The 19,144-nt window shown below is 37.7% G+C and overlaps 1 protein-coding gene across 3 annotated transcripts in view; it reads left to right on the plus strand.

Annotated features, from left to right (window-relative positions):
* The window catches only part of ATP2B1 (ATPase plasma membrane Ca2+ transporting 1), a 63,201-nt gene that overhangs the window by 10,626 nt on the left and 33,431 nt on the right, over positions 1–19,144 (plus strand). For all 3 annotated transcript variants that reach the window (XM_083859936.1, XM_083859935.1, XM_083859937.1), the window contains exon 2: positions 15,504–15,915. In XM_083859936.1, coding sequence (XP_083716062.1) covers positions 15,711–15,915 — 205 coding nt within the window. In that variant the 5' untranslated portion in view covers positions 15,504–15,710. The remainder of the gene's footprint in view (positions 1–15,503; positions 15,916–19,144) is intronic.

A 19,144-nucleotide genomic window follows, 5' to 3' on the forward strand; every position in this document is an offset into this window, starting at 1 on the left:
ACAGCCATGTAATTTGCTGAAGGGTGGTTCTTCTATTTTTAAAACCTGAAACAAGTGAAGGCTAAATTATGTAGCTACAGGCACATTCTTCTTTGGTAGGTAGTAATCAAAATCTAATGATTCAAGCTGTCAAAGCTTTTTAAAGTTCATGTGAAGTTTAAGATGATGGAAATTTATCTTTTCTTTGGGAGGAGGAGTGTTTTGCTGTTCTTCTAGAGGAAACCTTGAGACAAAGGTGTTTATTGCGCTTGTATGAGTTTCTCATATATGGATTTCTAAATAGTGAAACTTAGAAATAGCCACCCCAAAAAATTATTGGATAAATGCTTAAGATTGGAAAGAATTTTTAATGAGCTTAGCCTCATACCAACAAGTTAAGAAATGTGGACTTTATTTAAGAAAAAAATTAAAATCCAGTCAATTTTGTAGACTAAAAAATGTGGGTGTCCATTTGTGGAGTTTTTGCTAGGAAGGTGTTTTGTCTCATGTTGGCCTAGAGTTTTGGGTTCACCTCCATGAGATGGCAACAAGCTATCAATCTGTCTGCTCTGAGCCTCTTTCCCTTTCCAAAACTGTTCCCACAGCCACCACTGTATCAACACTGTTCAGTCGTGATTGTCAACTCCAAAGCAGGCTGATCAATGGAAATGCTAAATAAAGCAGCAGGGCTCTTGCCTCAGAGGCTGTGGAAAACCAGATTTGCCAGGAGCTGTGTGCCTGTGAATATCAGCAGAAAAGTTTACTGTTTGTTGCCTTCTAGTCCAGTGCTCCTATGTGACTTCCTGGCTCCTTTGCTTGAAGTTGTCTCGAAGGGTTGAGTTTTTCAGCTTGTCTTCCAGGTGAAGTTGTTTTCTAAGAAATGGACAACTAAAAGGGTTAGGTTTTTCAGAAACCGAGAAACAGCAGAATCCATAGGAATAAAAACTTGAATTGCAGCTATATGATGGTTTTGGTTGTTGAGGTTTTTTGATAGTTTTTTTGTTGTCGTTTGTTTGTTTTTTCTTTTTATGCATGTGAAGCATCAGACCTTATGGTACTTGTTAGTACTGTTAGAGTTGCTCTGCCATTCATCAGGTATGAGACTTTTAAGATGTGACGGCTGGTTGAGGATTAGAAACAAAACACCAACTCTACTGCCCATTGACATACATGTCTATGAAAGACCGAGGAAGTTCTTGGCATGCTTTAAACTAAGTGCATTAGATTTGCAGGCACAGCTCTTTTAGTGCTTTCTTACAAGATATCTTTTTCACAGCTGATAAGTAAAATGATGTCTGTACTCCCTCTGCTGGCTCTGCAAAAGTAGCTTTCATAAGCTTAAATAGCTGAGTAGCACCTCTTACAAATATGCCTGTGTGTAATTCTGTGTTAAGAACGTTTTAATGAATAGAAGAGGGATTTTCCTGAAAAATGGGTCAACAAATAGTTGCTGAAAGCTAATCAGGTGTCTCAGATGCTATCTCCTGCTATAATGGTAAACACTGGTGTTGTATATACCTTTGTAATTGTAGTCTGATCTGTTTTTGTGTATCAACAATTGCATGGGGCTATCCATTAAAATACTTGTACATCTAGTTATGCATCTAAGTATACATCTAAGCTCCACTTTTATAGGTATTGTGCTCTATATGTACATGAGGAGCTATGATGAGAAGCCTCACATGGGGGAAGAAAACTTAACTACTTCCACAGAGTGCCAAATACCTTTATTTGCTTATTCTGATACTATTTCTTTCTATAGTCAATATAAAAATTCCCAGCCAGAATGGAAGAAGTTTGGGCTTGAAAAAAGTCTTGGCGTGTGTGTATATATATGTATATATATATATATATATAAAATGAACATAATCAAAACATTTGTACTTGGATGTCAATAGACGTCTTAACATGCCAATGTAGTTCATTCTGTTATCTTGTTTTCTGATATTATTATTCTATTGTACTACTGCTCTGGTCACTTTCAGTCTGTGGAATTCACTGACAATTTAACAGTTTCAGAGAACTAGAAGAGTAACCCTCCCTGGTCTGTAGCCAGATAAGTGGAATAATAAAACAAACAGCCTTTTTACCATTTGCTAATTCAAAATGTCTCTGAACAAGAACCTTTGAGCCTTGGGATGTGGAGCCTGGCTCCTGGTTGCGAAGTCTGAGGAGATTTTCTGGATTTTTGACCCTGCAAGATTCATCTCTTGGAAAATAGTCTTTTGTCCTGACACTTCACTTGTACAATTCCTAACTGTAAAATATTCCAGAACAGTAAAACTACTGCTTAAACTCAGTTAAGAATTCAGTGCAGCCACTGTAGTTCCTTCTGTTGAATTTCTCTTTGGGTGTACCTGTGGCTGTTTGCAGATGTCTTCAGGCTTTGCTCTATGAGAAGGGACTCTTTGGCTGCAAAAAACCAGACAGTTGCCCACAGCTTCACACAGGGGTTAGAACAAGTTGTCTTCTCACAGCAAGTGCATTCCCTCTACCAAATATTCTCTTCTTCCTCTGCTATTGTGGATTAAGTTCTTGAAGTTTATCCCTGTGACTTGGACAATCAGAATTCAGTTTTACTGCCATGCTCAATATTTTTTTATGTCCAAAGTTCTATTTTAATAATCATGTAAGTTGACAATCAAACCACAACTCATATATGTCCATAATATAGGCTATTAAATTTAGCTTAGCAATGTCTGCCTTCAACCCTGGTCTTCCTAAACAAGAACAATAGAGAATTCTCTATGCACAGGGAAATGCATCAATTTTTTACTAATGTCTAATAATATGTTTCAGAAATCTCCAAATTAAGGAGTTGGAGAATCCTGATCTTAAAGTATCCTAAAATAGTATAATAGCTTGTTTTAGGCTTCCTGTGGGCAATTTTGCCATGATGTAATTGCTTAAATACTTAAAAATATTTGCTCTGTGAAAAATACTTTGTGACAGCTGATGGCTTATTTCAATAATAATTGCTCAACAACAAGGTAATGTTTTAGTAACTACCTACTTTTTCAGTTTTAAGGAAGAAAGCTGTCTTGAAAGCTGTTTAGCTTAATTGTGTGCCTGAAGCATCACACATCAAACTAGATTGTGACTTTGACAGACAGCTATGTAACTGCCTAAAATTGTTTGTTCTTTCACACTTAGTTTGATTCTGGATTCTGACTGTATATTCTTTGATCATATTGCTGACTTCCTTTATTAGATAACTGCTCTCAACTGTTCAAATACCAACAAAATTAGTTTTTCCACCACCACCACCCCAATCCTAGCTTCCCCCACCCCCCCCCCCCAAAAAAAAAAAAAAAGACACCACCAAAAAACAAACCAACCTGTTCCCTAATTTCATGCTGTATTGGTTAGTGCAGAAGATTTCAAAGGCAATGGATGCATACAAAAATCTGACTCCTGTAGCAGGGGTATGACACACTAAGTAGCAACTTGCTATTAGTAATCTAGAGCAAGCTGCTAGCTACTGGTAGCAACTGAGTGCAACATGAAAAACTACATATAAACTCAGTATAATTTTTTTTTTTTTTTTTGTCTTGTTTCTTCTGAAGGTGAACTGGGAACATTGTTTAGAAGCTGTGCTGCTATGTCTCAATTACCATGAAGGAGATTTAGGAGTTCATTGGTATAAATTTTGGTCTCTCTTAAAACATCCCTTTCCTTGAGAAAAGGAGAAAATGGAAAACAAATAATGGAAGTAAAATGAAACTAAGAAGTTAATAGGTTAGAGACCATTGTGGAACTTGGGTGTCAATCTGCTTGTCATGTTGTACAGATTTGAATTCCTGTGCTGGTTAAGCCAAATTCATAATAACTTTGAAATGAGGTGTATGGTTTGTTTTCACTGTGTAGGACTCTTCATTAAGTGTCACTTCATCTTCCTTACCAGTGTTTTCCTTACCTCAGGTCTGAAAGTGTGAATAACAAGTCTGCTACTTGTTACTAGCAGATTTCGTGCTTGCACTAGATTTTTATAAGTCTTGTCTACATCAAGTAAGGTTGGAGGGGTTTTTTTTGAAAGGCTACTAAAATAATGCTTAATTATATAGGTTTTCAGATGGCTTCTTTCTATATTTCCCTTGAAAAACTAATTAAAATAAATCATCCTTAATGGGACTGAAAAGCAGGTTTTTGGAGAGCAGTCCTAGCACAGCTGCTTCCTAGTAGTCTGCATTCTCTTCTCCAAATGTTGTGTCATTCAAGCTTAAGGATCTATTAAAAATGCTGAGGAACGAGCTGATAGCATCCTTTGAGGGAAACAGAGATACAGGAGTTTGCTTAGGAAAGTGGAGCAATAGGAACAGAGAATCTCCCAAAATTACCTTCAGAAAGACTGAGCTCCTAACTGTGGGAGTTTGGGTAATTCATGTTATATTTTGCTTCATGGTGCTATGTCATTTTTTGTTTGTTTCATGATACTTGATCTTCCCAGTCACTTCTCTTCACTGGGGAAAAAGGCATTTCACTGAGTTTTACTCGCCTCAGGCTAGAGGAAGCTCTTGTCTTCCTTACTCTGCTTTACCTGCATGCAGCATAAGAGAAATTTGTGAGTTGCAGGCTTTAGATTAGAAATATAGTTGGCTTCTGACTTAACAAGAGTTGGTTTGTGAGCCCTTACTCAGCTGTATAGTGAAGGAATCTCATGCTGAGCCAAGGTGTGATACAGTCAGATGTGCAATGGTGCTGGGCCTTTGAGGAAGTCTGTTGGAAGCCATGAGCTGAACATACAAATCTTGGTTATTTAAGGAGTTTGTGCCATCAGCAGTAATAACATGGACAAGTTCAGCAAGATGCTGGAAATCTGTCACTTGAGTGGAGAAGCTGATACTGCCTTTCCCAATTCCCTTTCTTCAGAGATACTGTATGCTTTTGTTATCACTAGAAACAGAATGATTGCCAAGTTGCACACTGTTACAATGTGCCACTGTAAAACAAACACTTGTGGGAAGTAGCTTTGTGTAGAAGGAACAAAATATGTCTGACTGTGCTGTGTAAGAATGATGACCTGTAGTCTTCATGGGTGGGTAGGCTCTTGGCCCTGAGGGTCAGCTGCAGCTGAACTATGAGCATTTAGATGCACCAAATGCATTAGGCTCTCAATCCAGATACCATATTTTGGAAGGACAAATATTAAGCTTGTTAAACTAGCAATTGCCACTGAGGATTCAGAGCTGCCTCATCAGAAGACTGACACCTCGCTGGGTATGCCAAAGGTAGTTATGCTCCAGGGGTCTGAGTGCCTGAGTGTTTGCCACTTCAGTTCTCTAGCCTTGTGCTTTCATAGGGCAGGGAGTGAAGAGAATCTAACAGCTCATCCTCAGCACTGAGTAGGTTTGGCTGGTTGCAGTGTAGTTCTTCAAAGCATGGGCTTTCCCTACCTGGGGCACTTGTGCCAGAGCTAAATTAGACACCTAGCTCCCTCATAATTTGAATGATTGTTTATTAGACTGGAAGCATAACTGTCTGCAAAGTGCATTAGGATCCACTGATGGTAGTGAAGACTTAAAGCCTTTGGTTTATGGGAAACTGGAGACAGGATTTCCTTTACTGTGTGGCATAGGAACTATAAATATTATCATGGAGCATGGTTTTATTTGCATTTTTCCTGAGTTGCTTTCTTTTTTCTAATTAATTAATCTAGCACTAATGTCTTTGTAATCTCAGAAATCTAAAGAGTTATGCACAATGAAGTTCTTCATAACTGAATACTTCAGAAATGAAGCTGTGATTATTAATTGCATGTAGCCAGTTTGTATAACAATTTTATATAGCCTATCAAAATGGAGAAATTAATTAAATTTACTTAATCTGCTTGAGCAGACAGTCAGGTGAACTTGCTGTTCAGTCCAAACTAACAGTGTCTGCCCTTCACTGGAAAGTGATGTACCATGCTATTTGTTTAGTGGCGTGTCACTTGACTTCTCTCTTGGGTTTGCTCAACCCACTACAACTTGAAATAACAGAGAGAAGAGGAACCTTTCCGTGAAGGGAGATTTAATGCTATCTTAAAGGTTGCAGCCATGGAGTTCCATGATAAAGATGCTTCTAGCATTAGCTGTATGTATATCTTGTCCCTTAAGTTGGCTTATCCACATTGCTTGTATGACTTCTACAAATAAAGAAGCTCCTCCTGGTGTCTTGTGGGGAAACTTGTTCAGACAGTAGAAATGCTGCTGTTTATTTTTTTTCACTGAGGTGAGGGAGATCCTTTTTGGATTACAGCTGTCTGCATCACACAGCTACAAGTAGCCCACTCAGAGATGGAGAGCCTTGAAATGCATGGCTACCATCACAGTTAGTGGGAGAGAGGAGGCTTGGCAACGTGGCATTGTGCTTTCTTTCTCCTTGGATCCTGGAGAGGGGCAGATTTCATGGCTAGGAAAGAAAATTGTTTTTAAAGGTCATAGAAGTACATGGAGAAAGCAAGAGCAGAGAAAAGAAGAAAAAGATGTTAGTAAAGGGAGAAGTGCCAAAACTATTTGGAGTTCTGTATATCTCATGAGAGATGGACTTAGAGCAGGACCCAAACTGAAATACCTTCTCTCAGTGGCCGAGGTGCTGTAAAGAAGAGTAGAAAAGCACACAAGAAGTGTGTGGTCTGGGCCTGGGGTTGCCTGTGTGGCTATTGGAACAGCAGACCTCCCATACTCTATTACTTCATTAATGCAGCTGGCAGAGTTGATGGCTTTTCCCAATGCAAAAGGATAAGGGTGGCAGGTGTAAGTTGCAGTGTTGTTAGTGTCAAATAATGAACTGCTTCAGGACCTCTGTGAGGGAGAGTGTTACACCATGTCACTGTAGCACAGCCATACCTTTGGTCACCTGAGGATGTGACAGACATGCTGCTTTGTTAGTTACAAAATGCTGTGATGGAAATCTCAGCTTTGTGCATTCTGTCTACTAACACTGCTTATATATTCCCTGTCTATGTTAAAGAAGTAAACTCCTGAGAGAAGTCTTTATTATCTTATATTGGATAGTGGACATGGGATTGTCGTGTGTGTTCTGATCGCAGAGCAGTTAATTTACCATCATTCTACAGACAGGTGCCAATGGCTATATGCAGTAATGCTTCAGTGTGTGTAAAACAATCCCAGACCAGCAACCAACCCTGCATAAATGAGAAAGTTTGGAGTAGCCAGAAGTGTGTGACAGTGCAGGCAGCATGACAACCTAGCCTTTAAGTGGGTGTCAGACTTCAGAGAGATGGAAAAGTATTATCATGGGGAAAGACTAGTTTTGAAACTGGAGATGTCCCTGAAGGATAAAGCAGCATATAGCCTTACTAAATTGTAAAATATGTCAGAAAATACCCTGAGGTGAAACCTACTGAACATGCTTCTTACACTGTACTGGAGGCCCAGTAGAATGGATTAGTGACCTAAGCTTTAAAAGCTTTTCAAAAAGAGCTAAAGGTATGACAAATATAATCATAATAAAGAATTTTGCAATAGATTTCACTTTTGTATTTCTGCAAAGCTGTACACTGGATTCTCAAATTCAAATATTGAGGTAAAAAACCACCCCATACCAAACAAAAAAACCCCACAAAACTAAAAGGACCCCTGAACCTCTTGCCATAACCAGCAGATGCAGTGAAGTTGTGAAGTATTTCTCAAAGTGCTGCTCAAGTATGGACTAATTATGATATTTGAATTAAAAACCCTTCTGTCTCCTTAGGAAGAGAAGACGACAAATGTAATTGCAGCTTTTGAAAGGGATTTTCTCAGAATGACTCTTTTATTCAGTTTATTTGGTGTATTTCTGGCAGGCAGGAATTAATGACATTCAGGAGAAGCTAGCATAGCTGTCAAAATATAGATTTCTGAAGAAGTAAGGCTCTTTGAGGGTTTAAGGATAAGGGTATACTGTGGTCTGGTATTTCCAGAAGGCTTGTGAAAAATCTGAATATGAGAGTTCTCAGACTGGCTTGTTACAGGCCAAGAGGGAAGCTTCTTAAACTTTGGCCATGAGAGGACAAAACATATATCCAATTTAGCATTATAATGTGGGCTCATTGAGATGGATGACCAGACCTGAGGCTTTTGTTTTATTTTTTCTTACATTCCAGACCCTTGCTTGGTTGGGATGATGATTTTGAGGATTATAAATGTATCCTTTACCACAGTAATATCACGATTTGTATAGTACCTGTTTATGGTTCAATGAGCATATAGACTATTTTGTGGTACTGTTTATATACAGCAGTAAGATAGTCCAAAATAGCAAGAAAAGCCTTAAAACTTTACCTAAGTTAATTTTAATGCTCTAATAGAAAGGAATTGGTTATATACAGACTGACTTTATGGAAGTAATTAGGCTTAATATCACAGGCATAAGTATTTCCTAGTAGCTTTAAGACTAATTTTAAATTTCTTTTGAAGTTTCCTGAATACAAGAAAAATCAGGTAAGAGAATGGACTTTTGCCTTTTGCCTAAAGGCTCATAAATCTAAAGAGCTTTTTGCATTTCTTTGATGTCATGAACCATGATCACAGTCAAAAGCCTCCTGCTCTGTATAAATGGATACTAGCATAAAAGACTACTTTCTGAAAGGAAAAAAAAAATAAATGGGAGTGTTCAAATCAGGATGAAATGGTAAATATAAGTTCTGTGAAAAAAGGTGAAAAGATTTCTCAAGACCAGTAGAAATAACTGATGAAGTCAGCTGCTGGTTTGCTGACATTGTCAGAACTGACCAGCTGGATGCATTGCTCTGAGCTTTGAACACAAGTGACTGAAATCTGGGGATCCAACTCCATCTCTGTTGGATGAAATTTGGTACCATCTCACTTTACCTTTACTTGAAACTTAGTTGCACATAGTGATGTCATATGCCTCATTTAACACACACCTGTCAGGGTTTCTGACAGGAACACATTTTGCACATTGGGAATGCCAGTCAACTCTGTTGTAGCCTTATGATGCATAATTTCAGTGAGCTGGTTGCCATACTACCACCCTATCTTTTTGAAAAAGTTCAGCTTTGTCTTGTCATTTTTGTCTATATGGTTTTGACAAATGTTGATGAGAAAAGTGTGGAAAGTTGTTCATGAACCTAGTAATGCGATATTTTTTAATGGATGACTTTACTGCTTTTTTTTTTTTTTTTTAATGCACATTTAGATTTATATATTTAGCTATTAATATGACAGATCTGTTTAAAGAACTTCATTTACAGCATAATTATCCTAAACTGTGCAGGGTTAAGAGACTTGAAAGCCTTCATCTTATTTAAGACTCAGTGGATGTGAAGGAAAGGAAAATATTGATGGGCTTTAAGCAAACATTTTTTTCTTGCATTTTAAACACCTGTAGATTTGCCTTCAGCTATTAGCTGCCTTAGTCCAAATTTTGGCAGCTTTACTCACCTCAAGTTAAATGAAGAAGCTGACACATGCAGTAAATGCATTTTAGGCACTTGAACACACTCAAAATTATTCTGGATGGGACAGAAAAAGACTTTTTTTTTTTTTTTTTTTCCACTGGGATTATAATCTTAAACTGGAGTAGCCTTGTATTGCAAACAGACCGCTCGAATGTAGCCTTTAGTTTGTAGTGTCATCGCAGAGCAGAAAGTAGATGAACCTAGGAAAAGGAAGTACAGAGAAGGAAGCTTCAGGGCCTGTGAGTGTAGAAGAGAGAAGCTGCCTGAATGTTGATCAGAGCTGTGGACTGTAGGAAAGTGGTTTAAGTGGTTTAGAACTTGATGCTTTTGCACGGTTTTGTCTTAAGTGTTTGTCATCTTGTGCACAAGCCAACAATATAATATGAAGTAGGTGACTATGAAAGCCTAGTATTTCAAACACATGAAGCACTTGATGCTTTCTTTAATGAGGATCACAATGGTTTTGTCCTCTGGGATTTTCCAGTATGTCTCAAAGTCTGATCTTCCTTGAAATTGGTCATAGGTTTTTCTGAAACCCTTGTTGTATCAGATTGTCTATTTTTGGATCAGTAATGTCTATTTGGTTACCTTTACTTGGTTACATAATGATTAGTTTAAACTCTTGATAAAATAGTTTCCTACTCAGACTGTTCTGTATAGCACTTTCTGATCTTGTTTCTTAATCCAGGTGTCACTTCAGCTGGAGCCGAGTTGTTTTGTGAGTGGGGAGAGGCCATGGCTTGGACAAGGCAGGGCAATACAGGCCTGTGCAGATGGTTGATGGCATAACAAAATGTCTGCTTGCTTGCTGGGCTCCTGGCAGAGGCTGTGGACCAAGCTGCTTTGTAAGAGAAGCTTATGTCCTTCATGCCATAATAACTCACCTTCAAGACTTGCACAATTTTTCCTTGCTGCTAACAAAATAGGAGGAAAATTATTATAGAACCTGTGTGTGAACGCTGTTAATTTGTACTACTACCAAACTGACTTCAGACTACTGAAATCCTTATTTGTTTGCTATCAGTTCAATAAGAAATAAATTTGGGATTTTAAAGGAAAGAAACCACCAATGTATAAAATGGTTTCTACAAGTGTCAATCGCAGTAGGTAGCAGAAATCCCTTACATTAAGTGCCATAAATCACAGAATCACAGAATAATTTGTGTTGGAAAGGACCTTTAAATGTCATCTTGTCCAACCTCCCTGCAATGAGCAGGGACAATACCAGTGTTTAGATCCAATGCAGAATCTAGGCCAGTTTTTATTTCAGATAGGTAAGTACATCTGCTTCCCAGGAGATTAAGCTTCAGAATTAAATCAGATTTCTCTTTGAAAACTAAGCAAAAGTCGTGACCTTTGATGAATTTACCATTTATAGCACACAGGCTGTAATAACTGAAACTTGTCATTACAACACTGTTGGGCATATTTAAGGGTGAAGATGGTATTCTAAAAACTTAGTTTGTGCCCTTTGCCTCTCAGTTCTTCTGTCTGCTTGTACTTCTCTCTTCATAAACCAGGCTGAGATGTTTGCTCTAAAGCAATAGCATGGCACTGAAATTATTTAGCTCCTATTTGCTCAGGCATATTTTAACTTATAGAATAGAGACTTGCAAATGCATACTGTTCTGTATTAACGTTTTGCTTCATTAGCATTCATTCATATTCCTTGTGAAACAGCTGGTGAGTTTCTGTAGCCTGTGGAGTAGGTGGGAGGATCTCTCTTACAGTAAGAAGTTTGACCCTTCAGAGCACAAGACCTCATCTGTTTCAGTGCGATTTCCAGGTTACTTTCTCAGTTACAGTTACTTTACATTGTAATAATATTCCATTATAATAATATTGCAGACAACTTCCCTTTTTTCTTCCCCCTACTCCTGCAGTGTTATGTAATGGCTTGAAGCTGTGGATCACACCCAAACTAAAGTATACAAAAGCATATTAAATTTTTTCAGTATCTTTGAAGCTATAGGCATTTTAAAAGGCATGACAGCTAAAATGTATGGGGACAGTTTTTATCACAACAGCTTCTTGGTATGCAGATCTGTCTGGTATTCATTGAACTAATTAGATTAAACAAAGGCTTTCCTGAGATAATCACTTTGCAAGCCCTTTCCTATATTACAGGGCCCAGTTTTAGTGTGTTGCTGAAGGTCAAATGCTACCAGTTAGTGCTCCATATCTGAATGCATACTGTTCAAGCAGATGTATAAATTAAATTGAATGACACAAAATTTATAATTGCTGAAGCTTAGACTCTTGAGTTATGAGTGTGCTTAAGTATTTTACTATTGATTAAGGAAATTGTGTTTTCTCGTAGGTTAGTGAAGCAAGTATTGAATGTAAATGTAATCATAGGAAAACCTTGAATAGGGGTCTAAGGTGTGATAGGTCCTGTGCATCTGGGAAATGTTAAAAAAAAAATGTTGCAGCTTCTAATTTGGTCAGCACAGAATGTTTTGGTAGTACTAAATAGACAAGTAATCTATAGTCTCTTCCTACTTTGGTGAGCATCTCTACATGTAGACTTCTGTTTGGAGCTTTTCCTTTCTCCAGTCCAGCTACAGAAGCTTATGATGTTGTTGAACTTCTAACACTGGTAAAGTTGTCTAACCTTTTTTTAATGGGTTATGGGTTTGAATTAGTGTCTTTGTCTGGTAACAAAACACAGTCCCTTAGCAATAAATAGTAATTTGATTTGGGTAAGGAAGTTACTCATAAGCAGCTACAATGCTATGATGTGTCAGTGAGGTTACTACAGCCAAAAAGCAGCAAGGTCTTCCTGGAGGGATTTACATAAGTACCTGAATCCTACCTATGAGAGTATGTGCTGCTATTAAAATGTGCCTTTGCAGTTCAAGTTTTTTAGTCACTTCGATGTGACAGAATAGCTTTTAAAGATATAAAGGGATAAACAGAGTGTCAGTGATAAAGGATTATCCAAAAGTTGATGTGTCTAATAAAAGATAGACATCTTAATCATTTTGTATGCAGGTTGTTTAAGCTGGACACTAACATAAGACTTCAACTGAATTAAACTTTAAACAGGCTGGAACTTCAGCAGTAGTATATAAATGTGTTTTAGATTTATAACTGTTTCTTAAATTTAAAATTTGAGATATTATTGAGGTGAGTTGCTTTAAAATGTAGTGCTTCAGAGCTCCTGCTATTCAGTTATTTCAAATGGCTGAGGCAATAAGCGAGAAATGAAATACTGGTCAAAACAAATAAAATATTTCATTAGTTGAGAAGATAAATACTATTAGATGATCTTTGTAGCTTTAAAATGCACTTCCTTTTATGCTACTGAATATCAATCTTAATAGTTTCATTATGCATCACCACTAATGTTAAAAAAGTGGACTCTTGGAACTTGCTTAACAGGAACTGATTGAATGTTACAAGGTTTTACATTGAAACTGCATTAAGGGCATTTCTTAAAGAAAGTTTCTTTGCTGATTTCTACAGAAAAATCTGTGTTAAACTAAGTCCATCCTGTATCTGTAAAACAAGAAGCTATTATGTTCTCTGTTGAAATGTCTGGTAAGAATGGACTACTGAAGCAGATCCTGATTTTGTGTAAAATTGATAATGTTCAATCAAGTTTTTATTATTGGGAGCAACTTTGCACTTGCTCAGTGGTCAGAATTTGAAGTCTTCACACTGTTCCTTTCAAATTTCCACAGTTCTTTGTTAACATGGATAATATACCAAATAGTTTGTATCACTAGAGCTGATATGTAGAACTGCACTGTTTTTGTAGTTAATGCATGCTTATTGAATTTGCCTGTGAACCCTAAGGGTCCACTGGTATGTTAGGATTGTAATTAGAGCATATGAGGACCCCTTTCAGTATAAACTTACTAATAACTAATCTGGATTATTATTTATTAGTAAAAATTGATATAGATGCGTAGAGAGGCTAGAAACTGGAGTGCAAAGCACACTGAGTTATGGCTAAGCAGAGTTACTGCTCTAAGGTTTAGTTGCATATGAAAGCAAGATTTGTCCACTCTATGCATATATATGGAGAATGAAAGTCTTAAAACCTTTTGATGAGAAGTGAACAGTGACTAGAGCTGTAGCTTTTCCTATTTTCTTTTGGATCTGGATGTATTTCGGCATTAAGCACAGGGCTCCTGCTAGAGGCTTGAACAGAGCTTTTCTTAATTAAAATTGAATCAAGTTTGATGTAATTGGTTGTGGGGCCTTCTGCTTGGTCTATTTTTGCCTAATTAGCAGCTGCAGCATCTTCTCCATAGCTATACAAACTCATTTGCCTGATCTGCTTCTTGTTACACTGTCATAGCTTATGATCAGATGCCAGCTGATAAATCCTCCTAGGCTACCAGCTGGACAACATCCAGCTTTTGGGCATTAGATAACAATGTGGTGTGTCTTTAAAGAAAACTCTTTCATACATGGTTTGCTTGTAATTCCTCAACTGCAGGATACTCCAACAGAACTCATTAGAGTCTTAATCAAAACTGCATCCTTACATGCAGGCTAACACCACCAACATGAACTCTTCAACTGTTGCAGTATTTTCTTGGAAGTAACAGAGAAAACATAAAGATTTAAAATTATTTTTTAAATTAAGAACTTTTTTGATGTTATAGAATGTTGGAAGTTTTATGAATGTGTATATTGATTGCATTATACTTTTTGTCACTCTCTGGAAAGCAGCCATGGACAGGGGTTTTCTCAGAATCTCCTGTGACAGGAAGAGAGGAGCAGTTGCAGTTGTAGAAGTTGTAGTTCTGCCAGAGATGGGCCTGTCACTTGTTATCAGGTGATATCAGTTCAGGGGCTTACAGTGCAAACAAAGTACTGTGACATGGTGCTTTAAATTTAGTATAGCTGCAACTGATTATTTCCAGAGCAGAAATCTTAGTCTTTCCTGGAATCAAGATCTTAAATTTCTGGGAATTGGTGGTTATACCTTTTACTTCAGCATAGACTCAGCAGTTCAGCTGAGCAGTCCTCTAACCTGGCAGGGAAGTAGCTAGAAATCTTCTGTTTGCTGATGCTTTGCCTTCTTATTTTTGTCTTTGCTAGGCATGTGACACCTAAGGGTCTTGTTGACCTGGAAGTGTCCAAGTTATTTTTGATCTGAGCCTGGCAGTCATGTTTTGTGGGAGAATATGTTGTTACACATGCTCATTGCACTCCATCATGCCTATAAAGCTGACTTACATGATCAGACGTCTGGTTTTGGCACACAGCGTATCTTCACACAGGCATGAGGAGTTTGTGTGTGCACTGCACTGTTGTGTAGCTACATGTGTGTGTGCAAGATGTGTCAGTTGAGCAGGGATTATAGAATGCCTGTGCAAGTTCAGAGTCCTGTGGCTAGATGATAATTTCTCAGCTACAATGCATTGATCATCAGACTGCTCTGGGGAACTGCTCTCAGTCTCCCCATCCCTTCTGTAGAAAGGTGGTATTGTGCAATTTTTCCCTCTCTTCAAAGAATTAAACAGAAATACTGTGTGAGGCTTGAGTTGTGATGAAGTGGGCTGAAGCAGGGCTAAAACTATGGACATGAAAAATTAAGAGCTAGGTCTGCCTGAAGATATAATCCTACTTAGAATACAAAAGTACTTCATATGTGGGCTAGCTTAGTGTTGAAGTTGTTTTTCTTGAGGTTTGCACAAATGAATTCAGGGAACAAAAAAATGCTTGCTCTTCCAAAACTCTGACATGAGAGCATCATTGGAAAGTGGGGATTTTTAACTTGAGCATGTTCTTTCCCCATGTGACATCACTTGTGGATACTGCAAGCTGCATTTCCCTGGAAACAGATTTAATTTTAGGTATTTTTAAAGGTTGCTGCTTGATGATAAACCATATGGACATATGAAGGAAAATGCCAGTGTTAAAGGGAACAGTTGTTATGAAGTTAATGATTTAAGGAAATCCAATAGTGCAAGGTTGTTTGGGGATGGGAAGCATCCCTTTTCTTCCTTGTCACTCTTGCCCATGGAATGCAAACTAAAAATATTATAGGAAATTTAGCAAGAAAATTGTTCTGTAACCTCAGTAGAAGAATAAGTGTTGTCTTACAATGCATTTCAGTATAGCTGTTATGTAACTGAACGTGTATTTATTCTCTCCCCAGACTGTACATGCCTTTTGGCTTTGGGGAACAGAACGCACCATGGAACAACCTCAAAGATACTTCTCCAGACGGGCTCTCTTGCTTGGGTGATGTGTCTGCTTTCCTGACTGTCTTCATACCCAAAGGATTTATTTTCCTTTTGGAAATATTTTAAGTTGAAATTTTGTTCCTTACTGGAAACCATCTACGCTAAGGACTGCATGCATCATGGGTGACATGGCAAACAACTCGGTTGCATATAGCAGCGTCAAAAACGCTGTAAAAGAAGCTAATCATGGAGATTTTGGAGTTACTCTTGCAGAACTCCGTTCTCTTATGGAACTTCGAGCTGCAGATGCACTGCATAAAATACAGGAATGCTATGGTGATGTACATGGCATCTGTACAAAGTTGAAAACTTCACCAAATGAAGGTAAGTAAATTTTAACACTTATTGAAGAAGCTCCATTTAGGAAAAGCCTTAGTCAGCAAACTGTTTTTTTTAATAGAACAAAGTTTGTAAAAGCATTTTAGTTGCCATAACAAAATATTGCTTCTTGTTCTTTTGAGAAAGAAGTATTCCATGGTAATAAGTAAGCAAGAGTTCTTTTCAATTGGTCTAACTGCATGTGAGATGTTGTATTAATGAAGTTGCACTTGGAACAAAGTTCATTGATGTAGACATCCACATATGAAATAGCAGTGTTCAGCTCACTGTGAAAGTATCATTTTTCTGAATAGTTCATATGACCTATAGTTCACAATTCACATCATGCTGTTGGTAGAGTCCAAGGTTTTGATCATCTAATGCAGGGCTTATTAATGCTTCTGTGTGGCTACCTAGTTCTTGGATTTGCTAATGCAGCAATTTTTAAAACTGATTACATGTTTTCTGTTTGTGCTACATTGAATTCTTAATTGCAGGATCTAGTTTTTAAATCTGCCATATTTCTATAGATTTCATTTGAGTCATGCAAAATAACTATCAATACAACTTGAAGCATTAACGTGTACTCTTAGTGGAAGGTTTGCAAAGTGATTACATGATCTTATTCCCTAGAAATAAGCATCTCTTATGGAGTCTTTATCATGTCAGACTTAGTGGCATTCTGTAAAGTGTGGCTACACGTTGTTATTGCTATCTAGAGGTATTACTGCAAGACAGACTGTACCAATGTGAAGAAATAACTAAGTAAATTTTTAACGTGCCCCTGTTAAAAACCTTCCAGAAGTTCTCCTTAAGACCTGGCTTTTCTTACTGCTTTATTCCAATGTAAATGAAAACTATTACCTGTATTTGTGAATATATCTATCTACATACTGTAGTACTTGCAGTAAAATGTACTTAAAAAAACTGTAAAAACATTAACTGAAACTTATTGAAGTCCTGCTGTTGAGAGCAATTGAGAATTACCAAAATCAACATTTTGGCAAATCATCGTGTCTCTGCATTTAAGGACTCACATAGATTTTAACCAATGTGGTGTCATGTTGGTGGCAGTAAAGTACCTGCTGTCTTAATCCTGGAGAGCTGCTGCTTTCTGTTCTTCAGAAATGCTATGGAAAGATTTGTCTTCTTGGACCAAGAACAGCCTACTAATGCCGTAAGGTACCTCTGGGTACATCTGCATTTAGCATGTTTTGGCTTGATCTGCTTTTGAAGCCAGACTCCTGATCTCCAGATTCCTGAAATTATCAGTACATGAACTGGGTTCCTCTTACCAAACTGAAGACAGCCAGCTGACATGGCTGACCTAGTGAATGGGAGTAGACCAATTTCAGGATGAAGAAGTTTGTAAAACTTCATTTGTAAATGATGAGTACAAACTTCTGTTCCTTGGCAATTGTAAAGTACAGTGCATGTGTGTGGAGCACTGTAGTGTATAAGCAGTGTAACACATCTCAGGAACAGAAGGCTCTCGTTACCCTGTTGACCTGTTCTGTAGTGTTGAAAGGCAGTTTCCTTTCTCAGTGAAAAGGGATGTAGTTTTCTACAACTGGGAATTGAACCGAGAGTAGAATTCTTTTGTACAGTGATCTGCAAGGCTAAAGGTCCATTATTACTGCAAGCAAAGTGGGCATACCATTTTACACAGCCTCGATGCACTAAGCACCAAATGCCTTGTATACTGAAGGATTCACTTTGTCTCTTAATGTAACAAACATGCAGGTTAACACATGGGAGTGATGAGTGTCAGTGTACTAAAACTCAGGGGTTGGTTGCCCTTTCCTGAAGATTGATTGTGCTATACTGAAGGCTGTGTGATCAAGGCCTTTTGCTTTCAAAAGGATTTGACATTTAGCTGTACACTGTAATCAGTTACATACAGTCACTGACTTAATAAAAGGGCAGCATCCTTTTTTAAGTGTGAGGGAAGCTCATAACACACCAAAGACTCCACCGTTGAACATGTTAACAGGCTCAGAAAAGGTTAATTGAGTTAGAACAGCATCTGACAGAGGTGTCATTTTGGCTCTAAACCACAACATGAAATTTTAGAGAATCAGCTGCTCCATCAGGTAACCTGCTATAAACTTTCTGGAAGTAGTACTGGAGAGCTCTTGTAAAGGTAGAACTAGGTCTCCACTTTTGTCAAATTCAAATCATAAGTATAGAAAGGGAGACAATACTAATGGAAAAAAGTCTGGGGAAACTCTTGCAGAAAACTGTTAAGTGTTACACTGCTCCTAGCTCTCTAAAACCTTATGTGTATACCTGCAAGGCCCTAGGACACTTCTTCCTAATCAGATGCTTTCTTTATGACATGACACTCTTACCACTACATAATTACCAGTGGCTTCACAGGAAAAGTACAGGTAGTTCTGACATGGTACACAGTGGATGAGTTCAACTTGTTCCATTTCCTGCTGTCAAGTTGTTGATAATGTAAGGCAATGTCTGTTTTCAGGCAAAATTTTGACCAAACTTACCTGATTTAAAATGAGAAATGGGAACAGTCCTTTGCCAGTATTACTTTAAAAAAGGATACTGAGCAGATTCTACTGCTTACACGTACGTATACAAATGTGCAAAATGAATGTTCGACATCTTTAGTAGCAAAAATCTGTCTTATATTCTGGTCAGACCTAGATATTTCTAATAAAATTTGAATATGAAGCATTAACTAGTCCCTTGGCTAATATTTTTTAAACTTAACCCCAAATAATATAAACTACCCTAGTTAAGACACATAATGAAGAATATAATGGCAGTTGTTTTGACCTCAGGACTGTAGATTGTGAGCTGTGAAATTGCCAGCTGTGTGGTAAATGGCAAGTTCAGTAATGGTGCATGGTGTTTTATAGTGTATACTAAAAATACAAATGGTTTTTCCTTGCTAGGCTTATTTACTAATCTTCACTAAGTAGTTCTGGTAGTAGCTTGACTTTATAGACCCTCATTTGGAAACACTTCATTCTTCAAAGAACTTTGCTGTATACTTCTGATGTTCTGCACTGTAATACCCTTGTGAAGGGAGGAAGAGAATGATGTTGCTAATGTGATGTGAATAAATTTCCAAACTCTGCCATGTTAAAGGAATAGAGAAGTAGTAGATTTTGCAAAATTGCAATATGGCCCAACCTTTTGGAATGACCACGCTGTCCTGAGTTTCTGTAGATCCTGTAATGATTTTGAAAATAGTCTTGCAGTGCTCCTTGAG

The sequence above is a fragment of the Zosterops lateralis genome (genome assembly GCF_965231275.1).
Source record: "Zosterops lateralis genome assembly, chromosome: 4".
Taxonomy (NCBI): Eukaryota; Metazoa; Chordata; class Aves; order Passeriformes; family Zosteropidae; genus Zosterops; species Zosterops lateralis.